General features: G+C 48.7%; 1 protein-coding gene across 2 annotated transcripts in view; it reads left to right on the top strand.

Moving 5' to 3' along the window:
- The window catches only part of DNAJC4 (DnaJ heat shock protein family (Hsp40) member C4), a 40,406-nt gene extending 23,531 nt beyond the window's left edge, over positions 1-16,875 (top strand). Inside the window, exons 4-7 of one of the 2 annotated variants that reach the window (XM_053368848.1) lie at positions 6,192-6,406; positions 8,077-8,250; positions 14,623-14,709; positions 16,692-16,875. In XM_053368848.1, the coding sequence (XP_053224823.1) occupies positions 6,192-6,406; positions 8,077-8,250; positions 14,623-14,709; positions 16,692-16,839 (624 nt within the window). In that variant the 3' untranslated portion in view covers positions 16,840-16,875. The remainder of the gene's footprint in view (positions 1-6,191; positions 6,407-8,076; positions 8,251-14,622; positions 14,710-16,691) is intronic. The other variant, XM_053368850.1, reaches the window with a different exon arrangement.
- Positions 16,876-21,851: the final 4,976 nt, after the last annotated feature.

The following is a 21,851-nucleotide window of genomic DNA, read 5'->3' as shown; positions in this document are numbered from 1 at the left end:
TAACCATTAGGGAGGATTTATTGGTTTGCCCAGCATAGCAAGCGTTTTTCTTTTGCAAGGACATTGAGCTTTGCGCTTCCTTTTTAGCTGGGGAGGATTGACGGCGGGGCTGGGTGAGGGACCGGCAGGCTATCCGTAACTCTTTAACATTCTGAACATCTATTTAACTGCCGGGCATCATGGCTAGGGAACAGGGGTGGGGAGGGGGAGAAAATGGGTTCATTTCACAGCCCAGACGAACCTACCAAGTTCACAGTTCCCAAAACAATTCACGAACCAAAACACAGCCATCCGTCGAGACCCCTACTTCTCTGAATTTTGCAATGCATTTCTGCAGCCAAAAGTGATGTGCACAAACATGCTATGGTAAGGAATGCATAAAATGCATTTGTTGCTGAAAACAATGTACAAAAAGCCCCACGTTAAATTGCTTGCAAAAATGTGCGTATTGGGCAAAGTTGCGTTGTGTGTTAGAAGAAAACGTCGCACTAAAATCTTGATGAATTTTCGTAAGTTTGCATGCTGACGTGTACATGCGGAGAACTGGATTTAAGAATGGGAAAAAGGAGAAACTGAAGTTGACAGATTTGCCCTGTCCCTAATACCGGCTAAAGGGCCTGAAAGGAGCAGGATGTTATGCTGGGCTTCCTCCCCCCCCCCCGCCACTTCCCCATGTAAGGGGAAAATCTGCACGCAGCCTCCAATTGACACAACCCCCTTATCGCTCCAGAACATCTTTGTTGTCCACTGCTCTGGCCTCCGCTGAGTGATGCCAGCTTTGCATTGTGGGGAGCCAGCCGGGGGTGGGGGGCCGGAAGACGGGGGAGAGGCAATAAGGGATGTTTGCTCTTCTGTGGTCATGAAACATATTACAGTCCCAGGAGGCTGTATTTGCCTTCAGCTGACGAGGGCGAGTGCCATGTGTTTTGGAACCAAAGTGAGTGAGAGGCTTTTTGCAGCCACCAAGTGTTGATGAAATAAACAGATTTTTTAAAAAAAGAACAGTAAAGGAATATGCTTTTCAGGAGCTGAATTACTTGATTAGGAATCATCGTCCTTTGAGAAAATGCTACAAGGCGCCTTCTCCAGACTGCTGGGTCCCCCCCCCCCCAAGTATATTTATTGGTTCAATAATAGTGCATCAGTGGCAGATTCATACAAGAACGCCAATACATTGTTCTGAGTTATTAGTTATTTTGTGATGCTCGTTCAACATTATCGCCCTTATTGTGTCCGGGGGGGCACTCCTGCTCTGTAGCACAAGAAAGACACAGAATCCTCTGAACGCTTCTGGTGCGAAATGTTAGCAAGAGTTTGGCAGGAAATTTTAAGACTTGCACCAGTGGGGAATGAAGCAGCAAACAGGGTCACGTATAACTGCCTCAATATCACCGGGATCCCAAAACATCATGAATGCGCAATTTTAAAAAAAGACGTCTAGAGGTGCTGCGTTCAAATTCAGGTTGCACAGTTAAAGTGAGTTTGGTGCTCTTGTGCAGCAAACCTCTCTCACCCCCCTCCCACAAAAAGCCTGTTATTTATGATAAGGAAAGTGAGAGGTAAATTCACTGCAAGGTGTCTGTGTGTGTAGCGGGGAATAACAATTGCTTGACACAACAATGCAATTCAACCTCCATGAAATCAAGCCAGAATGGTCTCTGACCTCCTTTCAAACTTTGTTCAAACAAATTAGGATGAACTGGTCAATTAACTGGTTGCCAGGAAGCAGCCAGAACCAACCTGAAAGTTTAAGATTTTGTGGTGGAGACAGCAAAAGAGAGATTTGTCGTGTGGCTTCATGGTAGTTAACAGGCGTTTAAGAATTGAATGGGAGCACTGAAATACTTCAACCAGCTCCTGGAAGGAGGAAGAGGAGGAAGGCCGCTTTGTTTTCTACAAACTTGACACGATTTGCAGTCGGATGAGGAGAGAGGTCCCTGTTATTTCCAGGCCCCTCTCCCCCTTCCCACCCGCCGCCAAGCCCGCATTTGAGTTGTCTGTGGGAACTCATTTCACCCGAAGGATTACCTCCAGGGAGAACAAGTGCCCCATTCTAAATTCCCCTCATTTCTTTCTCCACCAGCCAAAATCCCACCCACCCCCTTCTTGCCTCCATGGTTTTAACTGCAGGGCTGTTTTAATTGCTTGTGTTCGACACTAAATCAGAGGAGCGTGTCAAGATGACAAGCTGAATGGTGCGGCGAGTGTGAGATTCTCTTGCCGGCAACTTCGCCCTGGTGGTTTTTCCTTGGTGCTCTGTGCCCCACTTTTGTTCCCCGGGGGCCTTTTAGGTGCTCGTACAGTGCCCTCGTTTAGCAGGGAAAGGACATTAGGAGAGGCCGGGTGGTGTAGTGGTTAGAGTGGCAAGTCTAGGACTGAAGAGGTACTGGTTCAAATATATATATATCTCCCCTCAGCCCTTTGCTCTCTCAGACTAGCCTACCTCAGATATTTCTTGTGCAGATAAAAATGGGAAAGTGAACCATTTATACTGCCTTGAGCTCCTTAAAAAGTGAGGCTGAAGATGGCAAGTGTGTATCTGTGTATGAGAGGGAGAAAGAGAGAGTGCTGTTGTGTTTGTGCATTTATAGTTAGAAAGGAAAAAAGGGTTGTATCCAATGCAAGTGCTACTCATAGTAGACCCACTGAAGTTAATAGACATGACTCACTTAAGTTCACTGACTTCTGAAAAGAACTTAGTCGGATACAACCCACAGAAAGATAGCATTATTAAAGATTCTCATTATTTTGGTTTCTTACCTGCCCTTTGCCATAAGGTCCCAATTTTTTAAAATTCAGTATTAAATACAGTTTAAAACAAATGACAGTCACAGGAACAGGGTGGGTCCTGAAAATATCTCTCTCACAAGGGTCTTCAGCATATTATAAAAGCTATCTGACGAAGGTGTCCGACCCACCTCTGTGGGGAGAGAGTTCCACAACTTGGGGGCTGCCGCATGAATGGCCCCACCCTGAGTTTCAGAGTGCAGTGGAATTACCAAGAGCCTCCCCCACCCCCACCCCCCGCTGATCACTACACCCGAGAGGTTCTGCAGGGAAGGAAGTGGCCATCTTTCATCTAGATATTTGAGGCCAAGTCCTCACATAAATCCCAGGGTGGGTTACAACTACAGACCAGAGGTGGCGGGATTTTTAAGCCCCTCGGCCACATTTCTTTATGGATCACCTACTGGGGGATGGGGCACATGCCATCAGTGGGCAAGGTCAGAGGGGAAAGCGTACAGAGCTTAGTACGGTAGGCCATGTTCCATCTATGTGAAAGCCAGAGATTTCTGCATTATGAGATTACAACTGTAATAATATAATAAACAAACAAACAAACAAATTCATTCTACCCCCAATAAACTCCCACCTCTCCATCGTCCATGGCAAAAGGCACTCAAGGAGGGCTCAGAGCAGGGCATGATGAGGTGAGATGGAGGCTGGAAGAGTCCTGGGGCCTAGATAAAGATACCTGCATGGTCATATTCAGCCCATGGGCTAGGAAAAGACACAGCAATCGGGCCCACAAAGCTGGGATATTCTCTGAGCTACACAGGAAGTCCTTAAGGACCTTCCTCTTGGACTGGTGCAGATGCACATATAAGGTTTCCTGGCTCTAACCAGGAGCAGGCTATGGGATCGGACTGTCCTTCTGCCCCCCACCCACCCATGAACAGCCTTGAGTAAAAATTCCCAGCCAGCTTCACCCCACGTCTTCCTTGCTAACAGTTTGTGAGGACAGCCTGGAATGCAGCCTTAGCGGGGAGCTTCCTCAGCAAGAGACTTATCAGGCTGCAGCCTTGAACTCTTTTCGCCTGCCTCTCCTCCAGTCAGGGAAGCAGAGGAGCTCCTGGTCTCGGCACGTTGGCTTGGAACGTCTCTTTGTTGCCACCCACCGCGCACGGCTCTGTGATGGATGGTCTTGTGGGAATACAGGGGCGGCCAGTGCAGAGGCAGCAGCAGCCTCAGGCTAGGGTCTCTGTCCCAACATATTGTTTTTGGAACAAGCCAGCGAGGACCTTCTCTCCTTTGCTGGTAGTCAGCTTTTTGCAAAAGCTCAGCTAGGAGACAACTACAGCTTAGCCAGATAGAATTAGAGATTTTGAGTCCAATGCCTCACCTCCCTGGCAGCCAAGCTCAGACAGCAGGAGCTTACAGAGGAGGGTGCCAGCCTGGGCTGACCGGAGTGTCTTTGGACCCTTCCAGCCATCTATTTTATTGTGTACTCTGCAATATGCATAGTCCATTAGGATTTATACTGGACCATGCAGACATCGTTCTGCTTTAATATTTGTTCTGTGGTGCTTCTCCAGTGTTAGCGCATTCTTGTCGTTTGGAGGAGGCACTCTTGTGCTATTGTGGAAGTAAAGCGGGATTAAAAACAACAGCCGTAGATCATTTAGTGATATAAAAAGCTGCAAGTTTTCATGGGGAGTTATGGGTTGTGCGCTGATTGGAAATGCAAGCCCGATACTTTTGCGGTATTGAAAGTGGGGCCATGTGCAAATTAATGCCCTGATACCACCATGAGCACAAATAATCATGAATGCACAATAGAAAGGATGTCCGGAGAGGCCCCTGGTTAGATGAACCCGCTGGTCTGATTAAGGAAAAAGCAGCTTCTTGTGCTCCTATTCAAAGCCAACAGTGTGTTAGGTGCTGTACCAAAAAGAGAAGAGACTAGAGCAGGTGAGACTAGGACTGCAGGAGGCGGGGAGGGCGTTGGGAGGGCGATGCAGTGACTGTTTAAATGTTAGCCAAAACATCCGCTAAGAGGAAGGCTAAGGTGGTTCTGGGAAGCTGTACCTATGCTGTCATTCTGCAGGAGTGTTGGAGGCCGGTTTCTGAGGATCTCCATTTTCAGTCACAAAAACTCAAAGCAGCAAGTTTCTAGTCCTTCTGAAGCAACGATACGCTTGCAAGAAAGTGCATACAGGAAGAAGTGCCAAATGCTCTCAAGACTTAGAATGCCAGTTCTGGCAAGTCGAATCCAGCTGGTTTGCTAGTTCCAGTCTGCCTAGTCCCCTGATCTTCAAAGCAGATGAGCTGTTTGACAGGGGACTGCGAACAGGCTTGGTTGATGTTCCCAGGTGGATGTTATATTCCTCAGGCAGCGAAGACCTGCCCCTTTGCTCAGGAACAAACATTGGTCTGCAGAAAACCCCATTGGCAGTTGCTCTGATTCAGTGGGAAATTTAGGTTTGAACAATTAAAGGTGAATTAAAGTGCTCCGTTGCCCTCGGGCTACAAATACAAATGGTTAAGAAGGTGATAGGGAAATGTGCTGAAAAGTGTGGGTTGGACAGCTGGTTAAGGGGAAGACCTGCAAATGCCCTGCTTGCAAATCAGGAAGAATCTTACTGGCCTCCTTTCCAGTTGAGGTCAGACGAGCTGCCTCCCTGCTGAACTGCCAGTGCCTATGGAATACCTTTCTTTTCTCCCAGCAGGCATTTTAATTGAAGTCTGATTTTATAGTTTTAATTTTTATTCTCTGTAAACCGCTTAGAGATTGTTGCAGTTAAGTGGTACATAAATTGCTTGATCAAATAAAATAAATGCAGGGTGAATGCTCGCTGTAGTAAAAAAAGGAAAACAAATGCTCAGATAAAAATGTGGATGCAGTCTGACCTTTGCATATGCTTTGTGCTGGCCGGTGTGGTGTAGTGGTTAGAGTGTTGGAAGAGAACCTGGGAGACCAGGGCTCAAATTCCCACTCACCGGTGAAGCTCACTGGGAGGCCTTGGGCCAGTCGCTGCCTCTCAACTTGGCCTACCTTGCAGGGTTGATGTGGGGAATAAATGAGGACGGGAGAACCATGTATGCCACCTTGAGCTCCTTGGAGAGAGAAAAAAGGTTGGCTATAAATGCAAATAGTAATAATAATAATAATGAATATTAAGCCAGTTGGCTCATTGCTTTAAGGAAGCTCTCCACCATGACCTGTGAGTCGCCAGAGAAGCAGAAGCTGCAGCAAATCCTCTTTGGGAAATCTTTGGGATAAGGGGGGTGCAGGAGGGGCGCATATGAGGCCAGCCTTTTCTCATAGGGTTGGAAGGGACCCTGAGGTTCACCTAGTCCAGCCCACTGCGTTGCAGGAATATGCCGCTGTCCCATGCGGGGATCGAACCTGCCACCTTGGCGTTATCAGCACTGCGCTCTAACCAGCTGAGCTCCTCTCCTCTCCACAGCTCCACCCTGACAGTGACCCAGGCAACCCTGAGCTGCACAGCCAGTTTGTGAAGCTCAACGAGGCCTACCGGGTGCTCAGCAAGGCCAGCAGCCGGAGGCGCTACGACAGCACACAAGCAGCCCAAGAAGCTCGGCCTCCCCCAGGCAGCCATGGCAGTAGCACCAGCAGTAGCGCCTGGAGGAAGCCTTTTGATTTGGGTGACTTCGGGAAAAGGTACGGAACGAGAGATGCCCCCCACCTCTGGGAACAAAGCTTCCTGTCCTGCGAGCTTCACGCCAACACATAAGGGTAAAAGATCCAGTCTGTCATCTTGTTCTCACCTCCTTGTGCCTGTTATGGGAACCTGATAAGCAGGACCTGAGCACAACAGCCACTCTCCCCACTTAATATTATTATTAAGGTAAAGGTAAAGGGATCCCTGACCATTAGGTCCAGTCATGACCGACTCTGGGGTTGCGGCACTCATCTCGCTTACAGCTTCCGGGTCATGTGGCCACCAGGACTAAGCTGCTTCTGGCGAACCAGAGCAGCGCACGGAAACACCGTTTACCTTCCCGCCGGAGCGGTACCTATTTATCTACTTGCACTTTGACGTGCTTTCGAACTGCTAGGTTGGCAGGAGCAGGGACCGAGCAATGGGAGCTCACCCCGTCGCGGGGATTTGAACCGCCGACCTTCTGATTGGCAAGTCCTAGGCTCTGTGGTTTAACCCACAGTGCCACTCGTGTCCCAATCAATATTATTATTATCATTTATTACATTTCTATACTGCCCTTCATCCACAGATCTCAGGGCGGGTCACCATATAAAATCACATTTGCGATTCCCAGCGTACCCTGAAGTGTCCTGATTTCCCCTGGACATCCTGGAATTGCAGAAGCCGTCCCAGCTTCTGGTTTGAATCCCGGAATGTCCCGTTTTCACCCTCCAGTGCTGAGCTCGTGGAGGAGGATGAACCAACACTTGCAGAGGTGCTGTACTCTTGTGCGAGTCAGCCGGCTCCTTTGAGAGCTTGGTACAGAAAGACGCATCCGCAGGAAGGTTGGAGGGTATGCAGTAATAATAATAATAATCATGAGGATGATAATTTTATTGTTCATACCCCGCCCATCTGGCGGGTCAGACCAATGGCTCATCTGGTTCAGCATCCTGTTCTGGCAGGGGCCGACCACATGGGAAGCTCACAAGCAGGACCTGAAGGCTCTCCTCGCTTGTGATCCCTGGCAAATGGCACTCAGAGGCAACCCTGCCGTTGGCTAGTAGCCATTGATCGCCATCCTTCTTTGTCCTCTGCCTTAAGCAATTTGAAATATACTCGAAGTCGAGTGTGGATTTCATGCTCTTTATTCAGCTTATAGTAGTGAGGAATGAAAGTTCTCCCCAAATATCTCCTTTATATACATTATTTACACAATGGGTCACACATGATTGGCTAATTCCAGGATTCTCTTGTAGGCCAATCAGGTTGCAGATTCACTTCCATCTGGAGCTGGATTGGGTGGCTCCTGCGGACCAATCATACTGCTGCATTGTTCTAGGACCAATCAGACTGCTGCATTTTGGATCCTATTCAACTCAGTACATAACAAAATTACATCGCACCACTGGCCAGGGCTCTTCAAGCTTGCCAGGTGTTTTGGAGCTACAGCTGCCCATCATCTCTTGCCATTGGCCATGCTGGCTGGGGGCTGATGGGAGATGGAGGCCAACCCCACCTGGAAGGCCAGAACTTCCTCCTTCAGGCTCTACTGCCCCCTGCTCGCCCCCCAACTGTAAAGGGCACCAAAAAATCTTGCACCTGCCCAGTTCTGTAAGCAGCCAGCCAACCAGAGTGCAGCGGTCTCTGTGCCAGCCCTGTGCTGACTTTCTGCTTTTCCCTGCAGGAGCGCATCAGAGCCCAACGAGGATGTACGGTATTGGCAACAGTTCCACCACTCTCCTTCAGAGTCATTCTCAGGCCCCGAGTTCGAGAGGAAGCGTCGCCAGAACAGATACATCTTTGGGTACTGTTTGCTCGTCATAGTGGGCGGCTTAGCTGCCCACTACATAGGATTCAGGTATGGGGCTGCTCCCTTTTCCTCCGTCCCTGCCCACCACCCCAAACCAGATGAGAAGGTTCCAGGTTTAAAGTTCTGGGGTGGGGAAGCTCAGGGGATTGAAAGTGGCCCCCTAGGCCTCTGTATCTGGCCCTCAGAACTCTCAGCAGGCCACACCCCTCACCAGCCCTGCTCCACACCCTCCTTGAGTGTTTTTGCTTGGCTGGGATGTGTCCTTGAACTCTGATAGCGCCTTCTGCTGGCCTGGAGGAAGGAGAGAGAGGGGTGTTTGAGTGTGGGTGTAGAAACTAGCCTACTATACTAAGGTACTATACTATACTAGGTACTATACTAAGGTAAAAAATTGCATCCTTGGCTCCACCCACTTTTGCCCCTCTCCCCCTCCCAAAGGTTGCCCAGAAGGGAATATGCCATCGGGCTATAACAGCTTCCCCATCACTGCCCTGGTGAAGCTTGACAATGCATCACACAGATTTAGCTGTGTTAGTTTCTTCCGCATAGTTTGCTGAGCCAATGCAGGGGCAAAGAGCTAAGTAGGGCATTGGGAATCCTCTCTGGCAGCACGCCCTGCTGCCTCCTCACCCCTGGACCGCCTCCAAAGGTATCCTGCCCACACCACCCTGCTTTACCATCATGAAGACAAGCTGCATGGGAAAGTGGGCAGCCCCGAAAGTTATGAGGAGGCTGTGCGATTTGCAAGCCACTCTTGTTCCTTGAGACTGGGAGCCAACTCCTCTCCCTTCTTTGGTGGAGCGTGTGTGTGAATTGTAGAGTTGAAGGGAACCCCAAGGGTCGTCTAGTCCAACCCACTGCAGTGCTTTGCTGATCATTATTTATTTTGCATTTATATCCCACCTTTTTCTCTAAGGAGCTCAAGGCAGCATTTGGGATTATGGATGCAAAGCAGGAGCACTGGAACATTATAAGCTGCCTTCTCCCAGGCTGGGCCATTTGCCCATCCTCCCTAATATTGCCTTCTCTGACCGGCAGGGTCTTGGGCAGAGACGGGCCTTTCCCTTCGCCTGCTGCTTGAAATCCTTTTCGTCGGAGGGGCCAGTGAGTGAACCTGAGACCTTCTGCAGGCAGGAGGTGTCCCTCCCTCTGCCACAGAGTGATGATCCTTCCCATTTAGTAGCTAAGACACTTGAGCTACAAATGAGGAAGTCCTCGGTTCAAATTTTGCCCCAGCCGTGAACTTTCCAGGTGGCCTTAAGCCACACTCACATTCCCCTCCCCATGCAACATGGAGAGAATAAGAACACAGAAAGAGCCCTGCTAGATCAAACCAAACTATTCCACCAACCTCTTTCCAACCTGGGTGCTTAGGGGAAGCCCACAGTCAGGACGCAAAAGCAAGATTTTCCCTTTCCTGGGTTCTTCACAGCCCAGCTGTTGTTTAGAGGTATACTGCCCCTGCTCATGGAGGTTCCACTTATTGATCACAGCTGTCTTCTCTCCATGAATTCCCTTTGCCAACCCAGTGCCCTCCAAATGCTGACATCAGGCCCATCATAGCTGAAGCCATCGTTGCTTTGCATGAAGAAGATCCCAGGTTCCATCCCCGGCAGCATAGGGCTGGGAGAGAATCTCTTGCCTGGACCCCTGCAGGGCCACTGCCAGTTGGTGGAGGCAATACTGAGCTAAGAGCCTCCTGGATCAGGTCAGTGGCCCATCTCATCCTGCATCCTGTTCTCACCAGATGGCTGTGGGGAACCCGCAAGCAGGATTCGGGCAAAAGAGCCCTTTCCCCTCCTGAGGCTTCCAGCAGCTGGTATTCAGAAGCATGGCTGCCTCCAGCTGTGGAGGCAGAGCTTAGCCATCATGGCTAGTAGCCTTTCATAGCTGTCTTCCTCCATGAATTTATTTACAGTGGTACCTCGGGTTAAGTACTTAATTCGTTCTGGAGGTCCATTCTTAACCTGAAACTGTTCTTAACCTGAAGCACCACTTTAGCTAATGGGGCCTCCTGCTGCCGCCGCACCGCAGAAGCACGATTTCTGTTCTCATCCTGAAGCAAAGTTCTTAACCCGAGGTACTATTTCTGGGTTAGCGGAGTCTGTAACCTGAAGCGTATGTAACCCGAGGTACCACTGTACTCCTCTTTTAAAGCCATCTAGGTTGGTGGCCTTCTCTGCCTCCTATGCAAGCGAGTTTAACTACGTGCTGCATGAAAAAGTACGGGCAACTTCCTATTTCTGTGGGGGGGATATGTGCACATTTAAGTGAAAATGTGTATACAGTATTGGGAACACCATTGAAAAAAGCCTGTGAACACCCTCTAAACCAGGGGTCAGCAAAGTTTTTCAGCAGGGGGCCAGTCCACTGTTCCTCAGACCTTGTTGGGGGCCAGATTATATTTTTTTGGGGTGGGGAAATGAATGAATTCCTATGCCCCACAAATAACCCAGAGATGCATTTTAAATAAAAGGACACATTCTACTCATGTAAAAACATGCTGATTCCTGGACCGTCCGTGGGCCAGATTTAGAAGGCGATTGGGCCAAGTCCAGCCCCCGGGCCTTAGTTTGCCTACCCATGCTCTAAACCTCTGGAAGCCCTTGAAAAACCTTTTAAAAAACGAACCCCACCAAACTTCACCAAAACCATTCCCTCCAAACCTCCTTGCTCAAACTCCAGCTCTCCACAGCCTCCAAAGGTAGGTGCAAGGGCTCCTGGGATTGCACTTGCAAAGGTTCGTGGGATTCTTAGATGCTGTTTGTGTGCAATTTTTGCTGTTTCTGTACTATTATGAGGCCGTTTTTGACCCTTTTCATGCCACTTCCGGCTTCACAGCGATGCGTGAGGTTGCGGTCGCTTGTGCCTTGAACACAGGTAAATAGGGGAGTTGCCTGTACGTCCTTTTATAAGGGAGCTTCCTGGATAATTGCAACATGCATGGCAGATGGGAGGAGCCCACATCACACACACACACACTTGTAGGCCATGGGCTCTTTAGCAGAAGCTGGTGCTGGTTTACATTCACACAGATTTCAGGTAGGGGAAGTCCCTCCTTCTGAACCCAGAAAGGGATGCAAGCCCTCTTGGTTCTGGAGACAACTGCCTTTGCATCCTTTTGGCCTGTCTTGTTGGTACGGCGGACCCTTGTGCAGTTGCTGGTGCTGGGCTGGTTCTTTCCCTTTCTTTTTTTCCCTGGCTTGCTTCGCCACCCCCCTCCCAGCAATGCAGCCTGCCAACCCCGGCTGCCAGCCAGCCAGCCAATTCTAATTCTAATCCATTGCCTAATTAGCCGGCCATGACCAGGGAGAGATTAATCGTGAGCAGCCTTTAATCAAGCCTAATGCAATTAAACATGCCTGCTTATGCTTGAACGGGGAGGGGCATTTAAAGGGGCCTGAAAAGGGGGGGCAGGGCACATGGGTGAATCAAATTCCACGCCCATGTGGGGAGATGAGCAACAGGGGACAGCATGCCCCTCTCCCGCTTTTGCAGGGCGTCTTGCCATCAACTGCTTCTCCTTCTGTGCTTCTCATTTCCCCGAGTTTGTGGAAGGGCTGTGGTTCAGGGGGTGGGGGGCAGAGCATCTGATTTACCTGTAGAAGGCCCCTGGTTCCATCTCCAGGTAGGGCTGGGGGAGACCCCATCTTGGAGAGCCGCCACATGCCAGAAGCATCTGATTGGCCACTGTGAGAACAGGCAGCTAGACTAGATGGGCCTTTGCCCTGATCCATAAGGGCTCTTCTTACGTTCTTCTTCATTCATAAAATAGTTAATGCATCCACTCACTTTTCATTCATGCAGCAGTATTGTGTGGCGCTCAGAGGATCTTTCTGCAGAGCAGTTAACATGTCTGGGGTGGTGGTGGTGGACGAGGAGATATGCACCCAGTATGAACAGTGCTGGGCGAGGGAGCCTCGGCTTTGCCACTTCCTGCTTCTTCCCAGGTTGTCAAGGGAGGGCACCTTCAGCTGTCGAAACTGGTGGAGCTTAAGACACAACCCTGCCCCACCAAAAAATGCCCAGTGGAGGCCACCCATGGGTAGATTTCAGCTGGCATTTTCCTCAGGCGGTTGCCAGCCTGCTTTTTAATCCCGCTTCCAGAACCTTCGAGCAATCTCCCCACAGATGAAGACTTGGGAACTGAGGGATGCACTTGTCAGTCAGTCCACAAACATTCCTTTCATTTTATTTTGCTGGCTAAGAACGAAAGGCGGCGTTTGCAAAGGATTCTGGGACGGGCAATGCTGTCTGCCTGCTCAAGAAGCTAAACACTCTACACTCGGGATCTAATCCAATTCGACGGACTCGTCACCCGTACCGTTTCGTTTCAGTTCTCACTTCGCTATTTTTAACTGTTCCTGATCCGGTCCTTCAGCTTTTCGGAAATAGCGTTGCTATTCAACTTTTTTATGACGATTTCAGAGCTGACTGAAAACTCAATGAGCCGATGATTGCCCATTGAAGCATGCATCTTGCTGCAGGGTTACTGTCTGTTCAAGTGAGGATGATGAGGCGGTGATGGATCTCTTCCCCATACCCAGCCACTCACTGGAGTTACAGCTCTTTGCCATGTCTTTTCTTGTCAGCCGACTAGCATTTTCACGTATATTGCCAAGCAAATGAGTGACTCACCACACCCCCAAAAGCTCAGTTCATAATTGGTCAAGGGCCAAGGCATAGCTCTCAGGGAGTGCTGATAATTCCCCCTCAACCTCCCCCCCCCCCCGCACTTTGCCCAGGAAAAAAAGAACAAAAACTGCAAATTGTCTTTTTGCATGGATTAATAAGTATAAACAAGATGATAGGAAAATTAACCCATTACTATGACGTTGTTAGAAAAAAATACGTGCATCAGACTTGCCCTTGAACTCTCACAAAATACACACAAAGCCCATTTTGGGTTGCATCAACAGATGTCATGGATTCACATTAAGATGTAAGACAGTGGCTGTGCTTTCTCTGTGCATTAGGCTAAGCCACAGGGGCAAAAGGCGAGAGAAAGGTTAACGATAAAACAATGAATGTTAATGGTGGTTAATGGCTAACATAATCACGTCAACACTTCAACCGGTGATGTTAAAATAAATACACATTTCTGCAATACCAAGTTAGCAGACAGTTGAGGACAAATTTGATGATGGTGTCCACACTTGTGTTTGTCCCATGCCTAGGAAGCGCGGGTCTGAGAGCTTTCTGCCTGGGAAAACCCGCTCTGTACCACTGAATTGGAGCAAATGCCCACTTGCAGAAAACCCAATTGCTGTTTGCTCCAGTTCTGTGATAAATAGCAGGTTTTCCCTGGGGGGAGGGGGGAAGGGTCTGGACGAGCCATAAATTGTGTGGGAACAAATGTCATATTAGAAAAATGCTAAAAGCAAAACAGTATTAGGGGAAATCTGCAAGGAAGGTTGGCTTGCAAAGAGCGGACAAGCAGACTGGGCCAGTTCAGTTTGCTCATAGCAAATTCTGCCACCCTCCCTGCTTTACACACACACACAACCCCAGTTTTGCGGAGCCCAGGGTAAACACACAAAAAGGCTATTAAGTGGCAAGACATTTTCTCATGGAAATTTGGGAAGCTGGAAAAAGGGTGGGTGGGTTGAGTCCTTCATTAGCTCTTCTTCCCTGCGCATCGATAGGACTTGTATTTATCAGAAGTGTGACACCCCTGCCGTTGTTTCAGGAGGTGAGGCACTAGTGGAATAAGCAGTAGCCGTCTCTTTGACATGCTGTGAATATAATGTTGTCAGACATTCAGGGAGAGGGAAAGGCAGTCTGCCAAATGGAAGAAAACGTCCAGCACCAACAGCATTTGTCTGCAACTGAAACATAGAATGCAGGGAACATTGGGGGCGGCGGTGTGGCTGTTGTTTGTTGACAGGGCAACTGCTTAGCATGCAGAAGGTGCCAGGGTCAATCCCTGATGCCATCTCCAGGTGGGGTTGGGAGAGATCCCTGCCTGAAATCTGCTGCCATTCAGTGTAGACAACACTGAGCTAGATGGACCTAATTGTCCACTTGGAATTCCGAACCCAAAGAGTTCATCTCATCCTCTTCCACATCTGTCTCCCCAACCCCTCCCACCCCAGTTGTAAAAAAAAGACATGGACCAGGGCAGAAAATATATCTGACTGCTTCCCCCACCTCCAAGGGAACAGGATATTTACACCATCTCTCGTCTCCCTGCACTCCCACCCCAGGGAATGCCTCTGTCTTGAGCTAGGGCTATAAGGGGGCACAATGATTTCTGTCCCTCCCTGGGTCCTTCGCAATCAGCGCTGTTTCCATTCTGCTGCAGCTCAGCTTGCTTAGTTTCTGTTAAATGCATTACCAATGCTAACCAGTGATGCTTTACTGCTTCTGTTCCACTTCTAACCTCTACCCAAACACCTTTTTTCTCTTCCTTTTTTGCAGGAAGCTGGAGAAAGTTCACAACAACTTCATGGATGAGAAGGACCGGGTCATAACCCAGATATATAATGAGAGCAAGGAACGGGCTAGGTACATATATTCTCATTTTTTTTAACCCCACATAAATGACCCTCAGTGTGAACTGTATTCTTTCTACAACATGACTGTATTTTCCTTAATTTCCATAATTTATATTTAAGTTTTGCTAAGTACAGTCAAAGCTGTGGGTAGCACTGAACCCTACAAGTTGTCCACATTGTGAATTTAAAGCACTATTATACCATTTCAGCAGTTATGGAGAATCCAGAGAACTGTACTTCATTAAGGGTGCTGAGAATTGTACTGCACCATTAACAAACCACAGTTCCCAGGATCCTTTGGCGGAAGCCCATTAAAGTGGTATAAGTGTGCTTTAAATGTATGGTGTGACCACTGAAAGTCTTTTCCCTTCTTATTTTTCTAAGTGACTTTACTGGGCAATTGCCACCCCCGAACAGCTGAAACCCATGAGGCTATGAGGATTAGAAACTTGCCTTTTAAAAGTAAATAAATAAATTGAAAGCTGAGATCTTTGAGATGTGGATTTCTGCACCCAGTACCTTATTTTTAATTTGTTCTGATTTCTTTGCAGGGAGGTTATATAATAACAAGCACTCATTGTCATTCCATTCTGATTTTCCTGCGTGGCAGTTGCATGTCTTTCCACTAGTCAGTCCTTTATCCCCCACTCCTTAGTACATTTCCCCATTGTTTTCCTAACTTCAAAAAGGTCTGCCTGTTGTTTTTAACGTGGATTCGTTGCACCAGAGCTGTTTAATCTCCTTTAATTGTGCAAACCTAAATTTCCAGTACGCAGTTGAATCCTTCCTGTAAAACAGCCTGGAAGGGATAGTGGCTTCTTCTCCCAAGGTATCCTGGGATTCTCTCTTAGGATGTCTCCAGATGGTCTGTCTTTTGCACAAGGGATTCATGCGCTTATCAGAACTTTAGGTTTGGGCGTTTAAAGTGGATTAAAGGGCTCTGTCGTCCTAGCGCAACAAATCTACTTCAAAAAACAACAACAAATGCCAACTTCTTTCAGTTACAATAGTTATGGGGAGATGCACTGGAAAGTGCGGGGTGAGCAAACGATTAGCAGGCAGACAAATTAATGTTAACTGTAAACCCAGATACTGTATTTCCCACCCATCCTTGGTTTTAATGTGGGGCTGTTGGTTGGTTTGGTTGTAAGCCACTCTGGTTTGGCTTGGGCAAGCTAAAATGACTAACAAATGTGATATACAAACAAACCAACAAACCACCCTTTATCAAAATATCTTGCGATTCGCAAGATAAAAATACAATATAAAAGCACAAATAAATAGTTAAACTAGAAGCAACAAAACTATAAGTCCCTGCCCAGCTCATAATAAGGCTGCACTTAAGAAGTTGGTATCATTGAAAACTGGGATAAGAATTCATTGCAGTGCAACGTGTGCTTATGTGGGACACAGTACTAAGGTTTGCAGCGCTTTTGAGTAGGCTCTTGATTTACTGTAGGGGTGGGGAACCTCAGGCCCAAGCTGCAAATGTGGCCCTCCAGGCCCCTCTGTCTGGCCCTCGGAAGTCTCCCCAGGCCACACCTCCTCCCTAGGCCATGCCTCTCATTGTCCCTGCTTTGCACCCTCCTTGAATGCTTTTGCCTGGCTGGAATGTGTCCTTGAACTCTGATGATGCTTCTTGCTTGCCTGAATGGAGATCTCTCTCTCTCTCTCTCTCTCTCTCTCTCTCTCTCTCTCTCTCTGTCTCTCTGTGTGTGTGTGTGTGCGCGCGTGTCTTCTTTCTGTGTGTGTACCACTGATTTCTGCATGACTGCAATGGGGCTTCCTGTGCATGGGTGAGAATCCCATCCATTGCTCTGCCCTCTTTTGACCATCACTGGCTCCTTGGAAGGTTCCCGCAATGTCAGTGTGCCCCTTGGGCTGATAAAGGTGGCTGCTTGTTTTAGCACTCTGCAACACGGAGCTTGCTTGCTTGCCTGGAGGAAGCCTGGTTGGTTCTCACCCGCGGTGCTTGTGCTTCCCCACCCCCAGGTCCATCGGCTTCCAGAAGCAGCAGGAGCTACTGCGGCAGAAGCATGCCGAATTCGCCCAGCGAAACAGCGCTATCTCCAAGCAGGTTCCAGGAGGAGCCTTGGACTCTGGGAGGGAAACGGCTCCCCCCATCTCCACTGCCAAATGAAAAGAAAAACTGAGTTGGACCTGAAATCCTCAAGCCTGGGTTGTGGCCAGCTGCTGAGGAAGGGGCATTTCTGAGCCTCCACCACCCATTTCTCCACTTGTCCTCCTTCCTAATAGAAACATCGCTGTACAGTGAAAACTGGGCCTCTGTTGTTGTTTTCCTTGGCCTACCTCTCTTGCCACACAGAAATACGCCCTCTGCCCTTCCTCCACTCCAACCTGTTATGGCCTCTCCAGGTAGGACTGGGAGAGACCCCCTGCCTTGAAACCCTGGACAGGTGCAGACATTACTGAGCTTAGATGGAGCCGATGGTCTGGCTTGGCTTAAAGCATGTTTCTCCACCCAGGAGTTGAATTGGAAGCAGGGCCTAGGAGCCAGGATTGGCAACGGCCTGCATTGCCAGCTCTTGGTCTATGGCAGGGGTGGGGCAGCTCAGGTGTGGGAGCCAAATGCCTGGCCCTCAGGACTGTCCCCACAGCACACCTCACTTCCTCAGGCCACACCCCTCACTGGTCCTGCTTCACATCCTTCTTTCTGCCTGGCTGGGATGCTTCCCTGAACTTTGACAGTGCTTTCCTGGATGGGAAGACAGAGAGTGCTGTGGGAGTGTGTGTAGAAACTAGTCTACTGTACAAAGGTAAAATTGGCATGGGTCGCTCCACCCACTTTTGGCTCTGGGCCCAGCCACCACTGGCATGCGGCCCCCAGAGTGTGGCACAGAAGGGAATGTAGCCCTCAGTTTGAAAAATATTTCCCACCTCAGGTCTAGGGTGTCCTCCCAAGCTGGCTGCTGAATATTTCAGCAGTTGGAACTGGCCCAGTCTATTCCTCTGCCCTGTGGGCTTCAGGCTTCATCAGCCAGCACAGCTGGGCCTGTGACACCTCAAATATGGAAGGGGGACACACAGCTTTTCCCTCATCCTCCAACTCAGTGTTGCAGCCCATCCTGGAAAGTGGAAACCTGCAGTCTTGATGTGGGCAGCACAGATGAGCAGAACCTCCAGGTAACCAAATAGCACGCCACTCATTCCTCTTGCTTTGCCGCTGTGTTTTGTCTGAAGCAGCATTTTCTAAACATGAGAGGTTTGTAAGAGCAAGAATTAAACACCCACCCACACCCAGGTCCCATCTTCACTATATGTTTAAATCACTATCAGGCCACTTTAAACAGAGCTTTCTCCTCAAAAAATCCTAGAAATTGTTGTTTGCGAAGGCAAGGTAAGGAGAGTCCTATTCTCCTCACAGAGCTACAATTCCCAGAGCTCCTTGGGAAGAGGGATTGGCTGTTAAAACCACTCTAAATATTAAAGCTCTTTGAAGGTGGAAGATGGATCTTGGCACCCTTGAGAAAAACTACAGGCCTTTGGGGGAAGCCGTGGTTGTTCAAAGTGCTATGGCATTGCCTTAAACGCATAATCGAGATGGGACCTCAGAACAGCTCATCTACCCTCTTTTTCACTGTTCTGAGTGTGATTGGAAGGAGATTGCTTAGGGCTGTTACTCACTGAGAGATGAAATGGGTAACTTCTTCTGAAGGCTAGTAATTCTGCATTTCCACAGTGGAAGCAATTCAGTCGCGCTCAGTGCAAAGGCATGGCAATATTACCCCGCCTTGGGCAGTGGCTGATTGACAAAAGGCCTAGACCAGTGATTCATGCAGAGATACCACAGGCAGCATTCTCTGGGCTTAATGCCTCAGTGGCTTCAAATGTTTTGTGCCGGGGCACAATAAAGAGGAGCGGCGCAGACACCATGCATTTAAAGCACTTGCCTTCCCTCAAAGAATTGTGGGAACCATAGTGTCTTAAGGATGGTGGGAAATGTAGTTCTGTGAGGGATAAGCAACAGTTCCCGGGATTTTTTGGGGGGGGGGGACCATGTCCTTAAAATCTATGGTGTGTATTCAGCCAGGGACTATGTAGAGGGAACCTCAAGTATTGAAAGGAAGGTTGTGCCCCCTTTCCCCCTTTGGAGCTTGTTATTTCCAGCAAATAGAGGGTGGGGGAGCGTAGGAGAAAATGAACCTTTGGAGGTAGCTCAGAGTGACGTGCAGGGAGGATTAGCAAGACCACGGCTTGCAAGGGGAACTATGTGTGAAATGCTGGTTTAATCTCATTGTGCGCAGGGGCCTGAACTACAAAGCTTCCTGCTCTCAGGAGGGAGGCGACAGGGGGATAAAGGAGCAGCCCTCAGCTGCTGGAGCATGCCCATGGGTTTGTACATGTATGTCCCCAGCACCTGGGAGGGCCTGTGCGTGCACATGTTCACGCAAAGGATGCGGCATGGGGGAGCTTACGAAGTTGGGTAATGGCAAAGCATTCGTTATGATCATTACAGTATTTTATTAATTGCCTTCCACACAATCGTCACCAGGCAATGTACAATGAAGTCAGCGAGCAGTTTTTTAAAAAATTTAAACCTGCCCATCCACTTAAAGCAAAACACAATAAAATAGATGCTTGTGGTCAAGACCCATTTATCCAGCTGAGAAAACCTGCTGGAACAATAATTACTTCCGTTATTTCCAAAGAGTGCCTGTTGTTTCTCAACAGGCAGCCGTCCTAGAAGCCCTGCTCTGAGCTACTGTGAAGTAGGCTTCCCAGATCTTTGGAACTTGCAGGAGAAACTCCCCCACAGATCACAGGGATCTACTGAGTGCATAAAGGATAAGGCGGTCTCTCAGGTAACCTGACCCTGAGCTGTATATGGTCTTATGTGTACCAACACATTGAACTTGACCCAGCAGCAAACTGGCAGCCGGTGCAAATCTCGCAGGCGGGTGTTAAGTTAGTGACACTTAGGACGTTAGGACATAAACATCCATAACCAAAATAATGAAATAGAAATGTGTCTTTTGCATGTGCACACATGTACTTGCACATAGATTCACATGCAGTATCTCTGCAGTGGTGTGTGTTATACAGCTACCACCCCCTGCTGGCTGGTTCAGGAAGCACCTAGTTTCCCAACAGAAATTGCCCATAAATGACCCAGGTTTTTGCAGTGGGGAACAGGGATATAGCCAACTTCACTTACTGCAGGAGATAATATGGCCTTTGCACATCCCTGTTGTGTGGCATGCCAGAGCTACTTCTAACATATATTAGAGGAGGGAAAATGTGGAAAGCAGGACTGAAGGAATTCAGGCACGAAAAGTCTTGCAATGATAGGGAGAGGCATTGGCCCCCTCTAATCTGGGTGGAATTCATGCCCCTCCCATTCTGACCCGGCACATCTCCCCCTCCCCATCTACCCCATGGCTAATCCAGACATTTCCCCAGTCGCTGGATTCCTTTAGCAAGCAAAGCAGTGTAATCTGTGTCTTAATTGGTGAACTAAGAGGTACCGGGGTTTTAAGTCTGCTTAGGAAGTCTGCTTCACGGAGGACGAGCCATAGCCAAGTGGTTGAGATCATCTGCTTGGCATGCAGAAGGTCCCTGGTTCAATCCTCAAGTGGGGCTGACAGAGACTCTATGCCTGAAACCCTGGAGAGCTGCTGCCAGTCAGTGTAGATAATGCTGAGCTAGATGGACCAATGGTATGACTCAACAGAAGGCAGCTTTCTGTGTTCCTGGGTCCCCTCTTCTGGTAAGGACTCTCTAGGAGAGTTAGGTAAAGGCTGTGGTTTAGTTTGTTAGTTCACATTTGAGTTTGCCAACCTGGTGCCCTCCCAATGTTTTCAAATACAGCTCAGTCCAAAACATGGAGGGGAATGGACCAGGCTGGCAAAGTTTGCTGTAAAATATAAGTGCTAGGGAGGGTAACAACAGGAAGTTGTTAGACTACAGGGGGGACAATTGGTTCTGCTAGTTGGAGGGGCTGATGGGAGTTGCCATCCAAAACCCTGGAGGGCACCAGGTTGGCAAAGTCCGCAAGAGACTTTGCCAACACTTGACGGAACATGCCCTCCAACCCTGTGTATTTATTTATTTTACCCATTCTGGGGTAGAACAAACTGCAAGTCACAACATCGACCACCTAAAATATTTATTCATTTATATAATATCACTGTTATCTTCTGAAGATCCCAAGGTGGTGTACATGGTTCATCTCATCCCCATTTCATCCTCACAACATCCCTGTGAGGTAGGTTAGAGATGGTGACTGGCCCAAGGTAAGCCAGTGAGATTCATGGCTGTGGGGGGGATTCAAACCCTGCTCTGTCAGGGCCTATAGTCTGACACTCTAACCCAGGCATAGGCAAACTCCGCCCTCCAGATGTTTTGGAACTACAACTCCCATGATCCCTAGCTAACAGGACCAGTGGTCAGGGATGGTGGGAATTGTAGTCCCAAAACATCTGGAGGGCTGAGTTTGCCTATGCCTGCTCTAACCATTACGTCACACTGGCATATCTCTCAGATTCTGATCTCTCGCCCAGCTATCACCGTAAGGACCCAGGGCGGGTTGCAAAAATATTATAAAAATGCATGATTAACATTGGCCACAAAATATGGGCTGGGTGTGACTCTTCCCAAGGAGGAGGAGGAGGAGCGTATGAGAAATCTACCCTGCCAATTTTTAGCCCAGCAGAGCACCTGATGGAACCTCCAACTCCGGAGGTAGTCTACCTTTGAATGCTAAACTGCTGGGTGGACAAACAGCAAGGGATGGCAGTGTCACCTCCATTCCTGGTTGTGAGCTTCCAGAAGGCTTTCGTACATGATGATTTGTGTTCATGATGGCTTGGTGGCGATTATACACAATCCTGCTTTCAATCTTCTTGTTCACCGGCTGCAAAGGTTTTGGGACAGACTGCGTCACTTCCAATCGGTGCAAGTCTTGTAACTTCCAGCTGAAATTCTGCAACTTTTTTATACCGCAAATATTCCAGGGCTGCTGTCGCTTTGTCCTGCTTTCGTTGCGCAAGAGCGCCCCTCTGAATAGCAAGAGTGCGCTAACCCTGGGGGAGCCTCACAAAACAACAGAGCGAAAGGGCAGTGTGGATGGCCCAATATAAACCCACCATGTCATGTTGCAGAAGATAACTGCCCCCCCCCCCAAAAAACCAC

The sequence above is a fragment of the Podarcis raffonei genome, chromosome 16 (genome assembly GCF_027172205.1).
Source record: "Podarcis raffonei isolate rPodRaf1 chromosome 16, rPodRaf1.pri, whole genome shotgun sequence".
In the NCBI taxonomy this organism is placed as follows: Eukaryota; Metazoa; Chordata; class Lepidosauria; order Squamata; family Lacertidae; genus Podarcis; species Podarcis raffonei.
The sequence above is the reverse complement of the archived record's forward strand: the minus strand, read 5'-3'. Positions and strand labels throughout refer to the sequence as shown.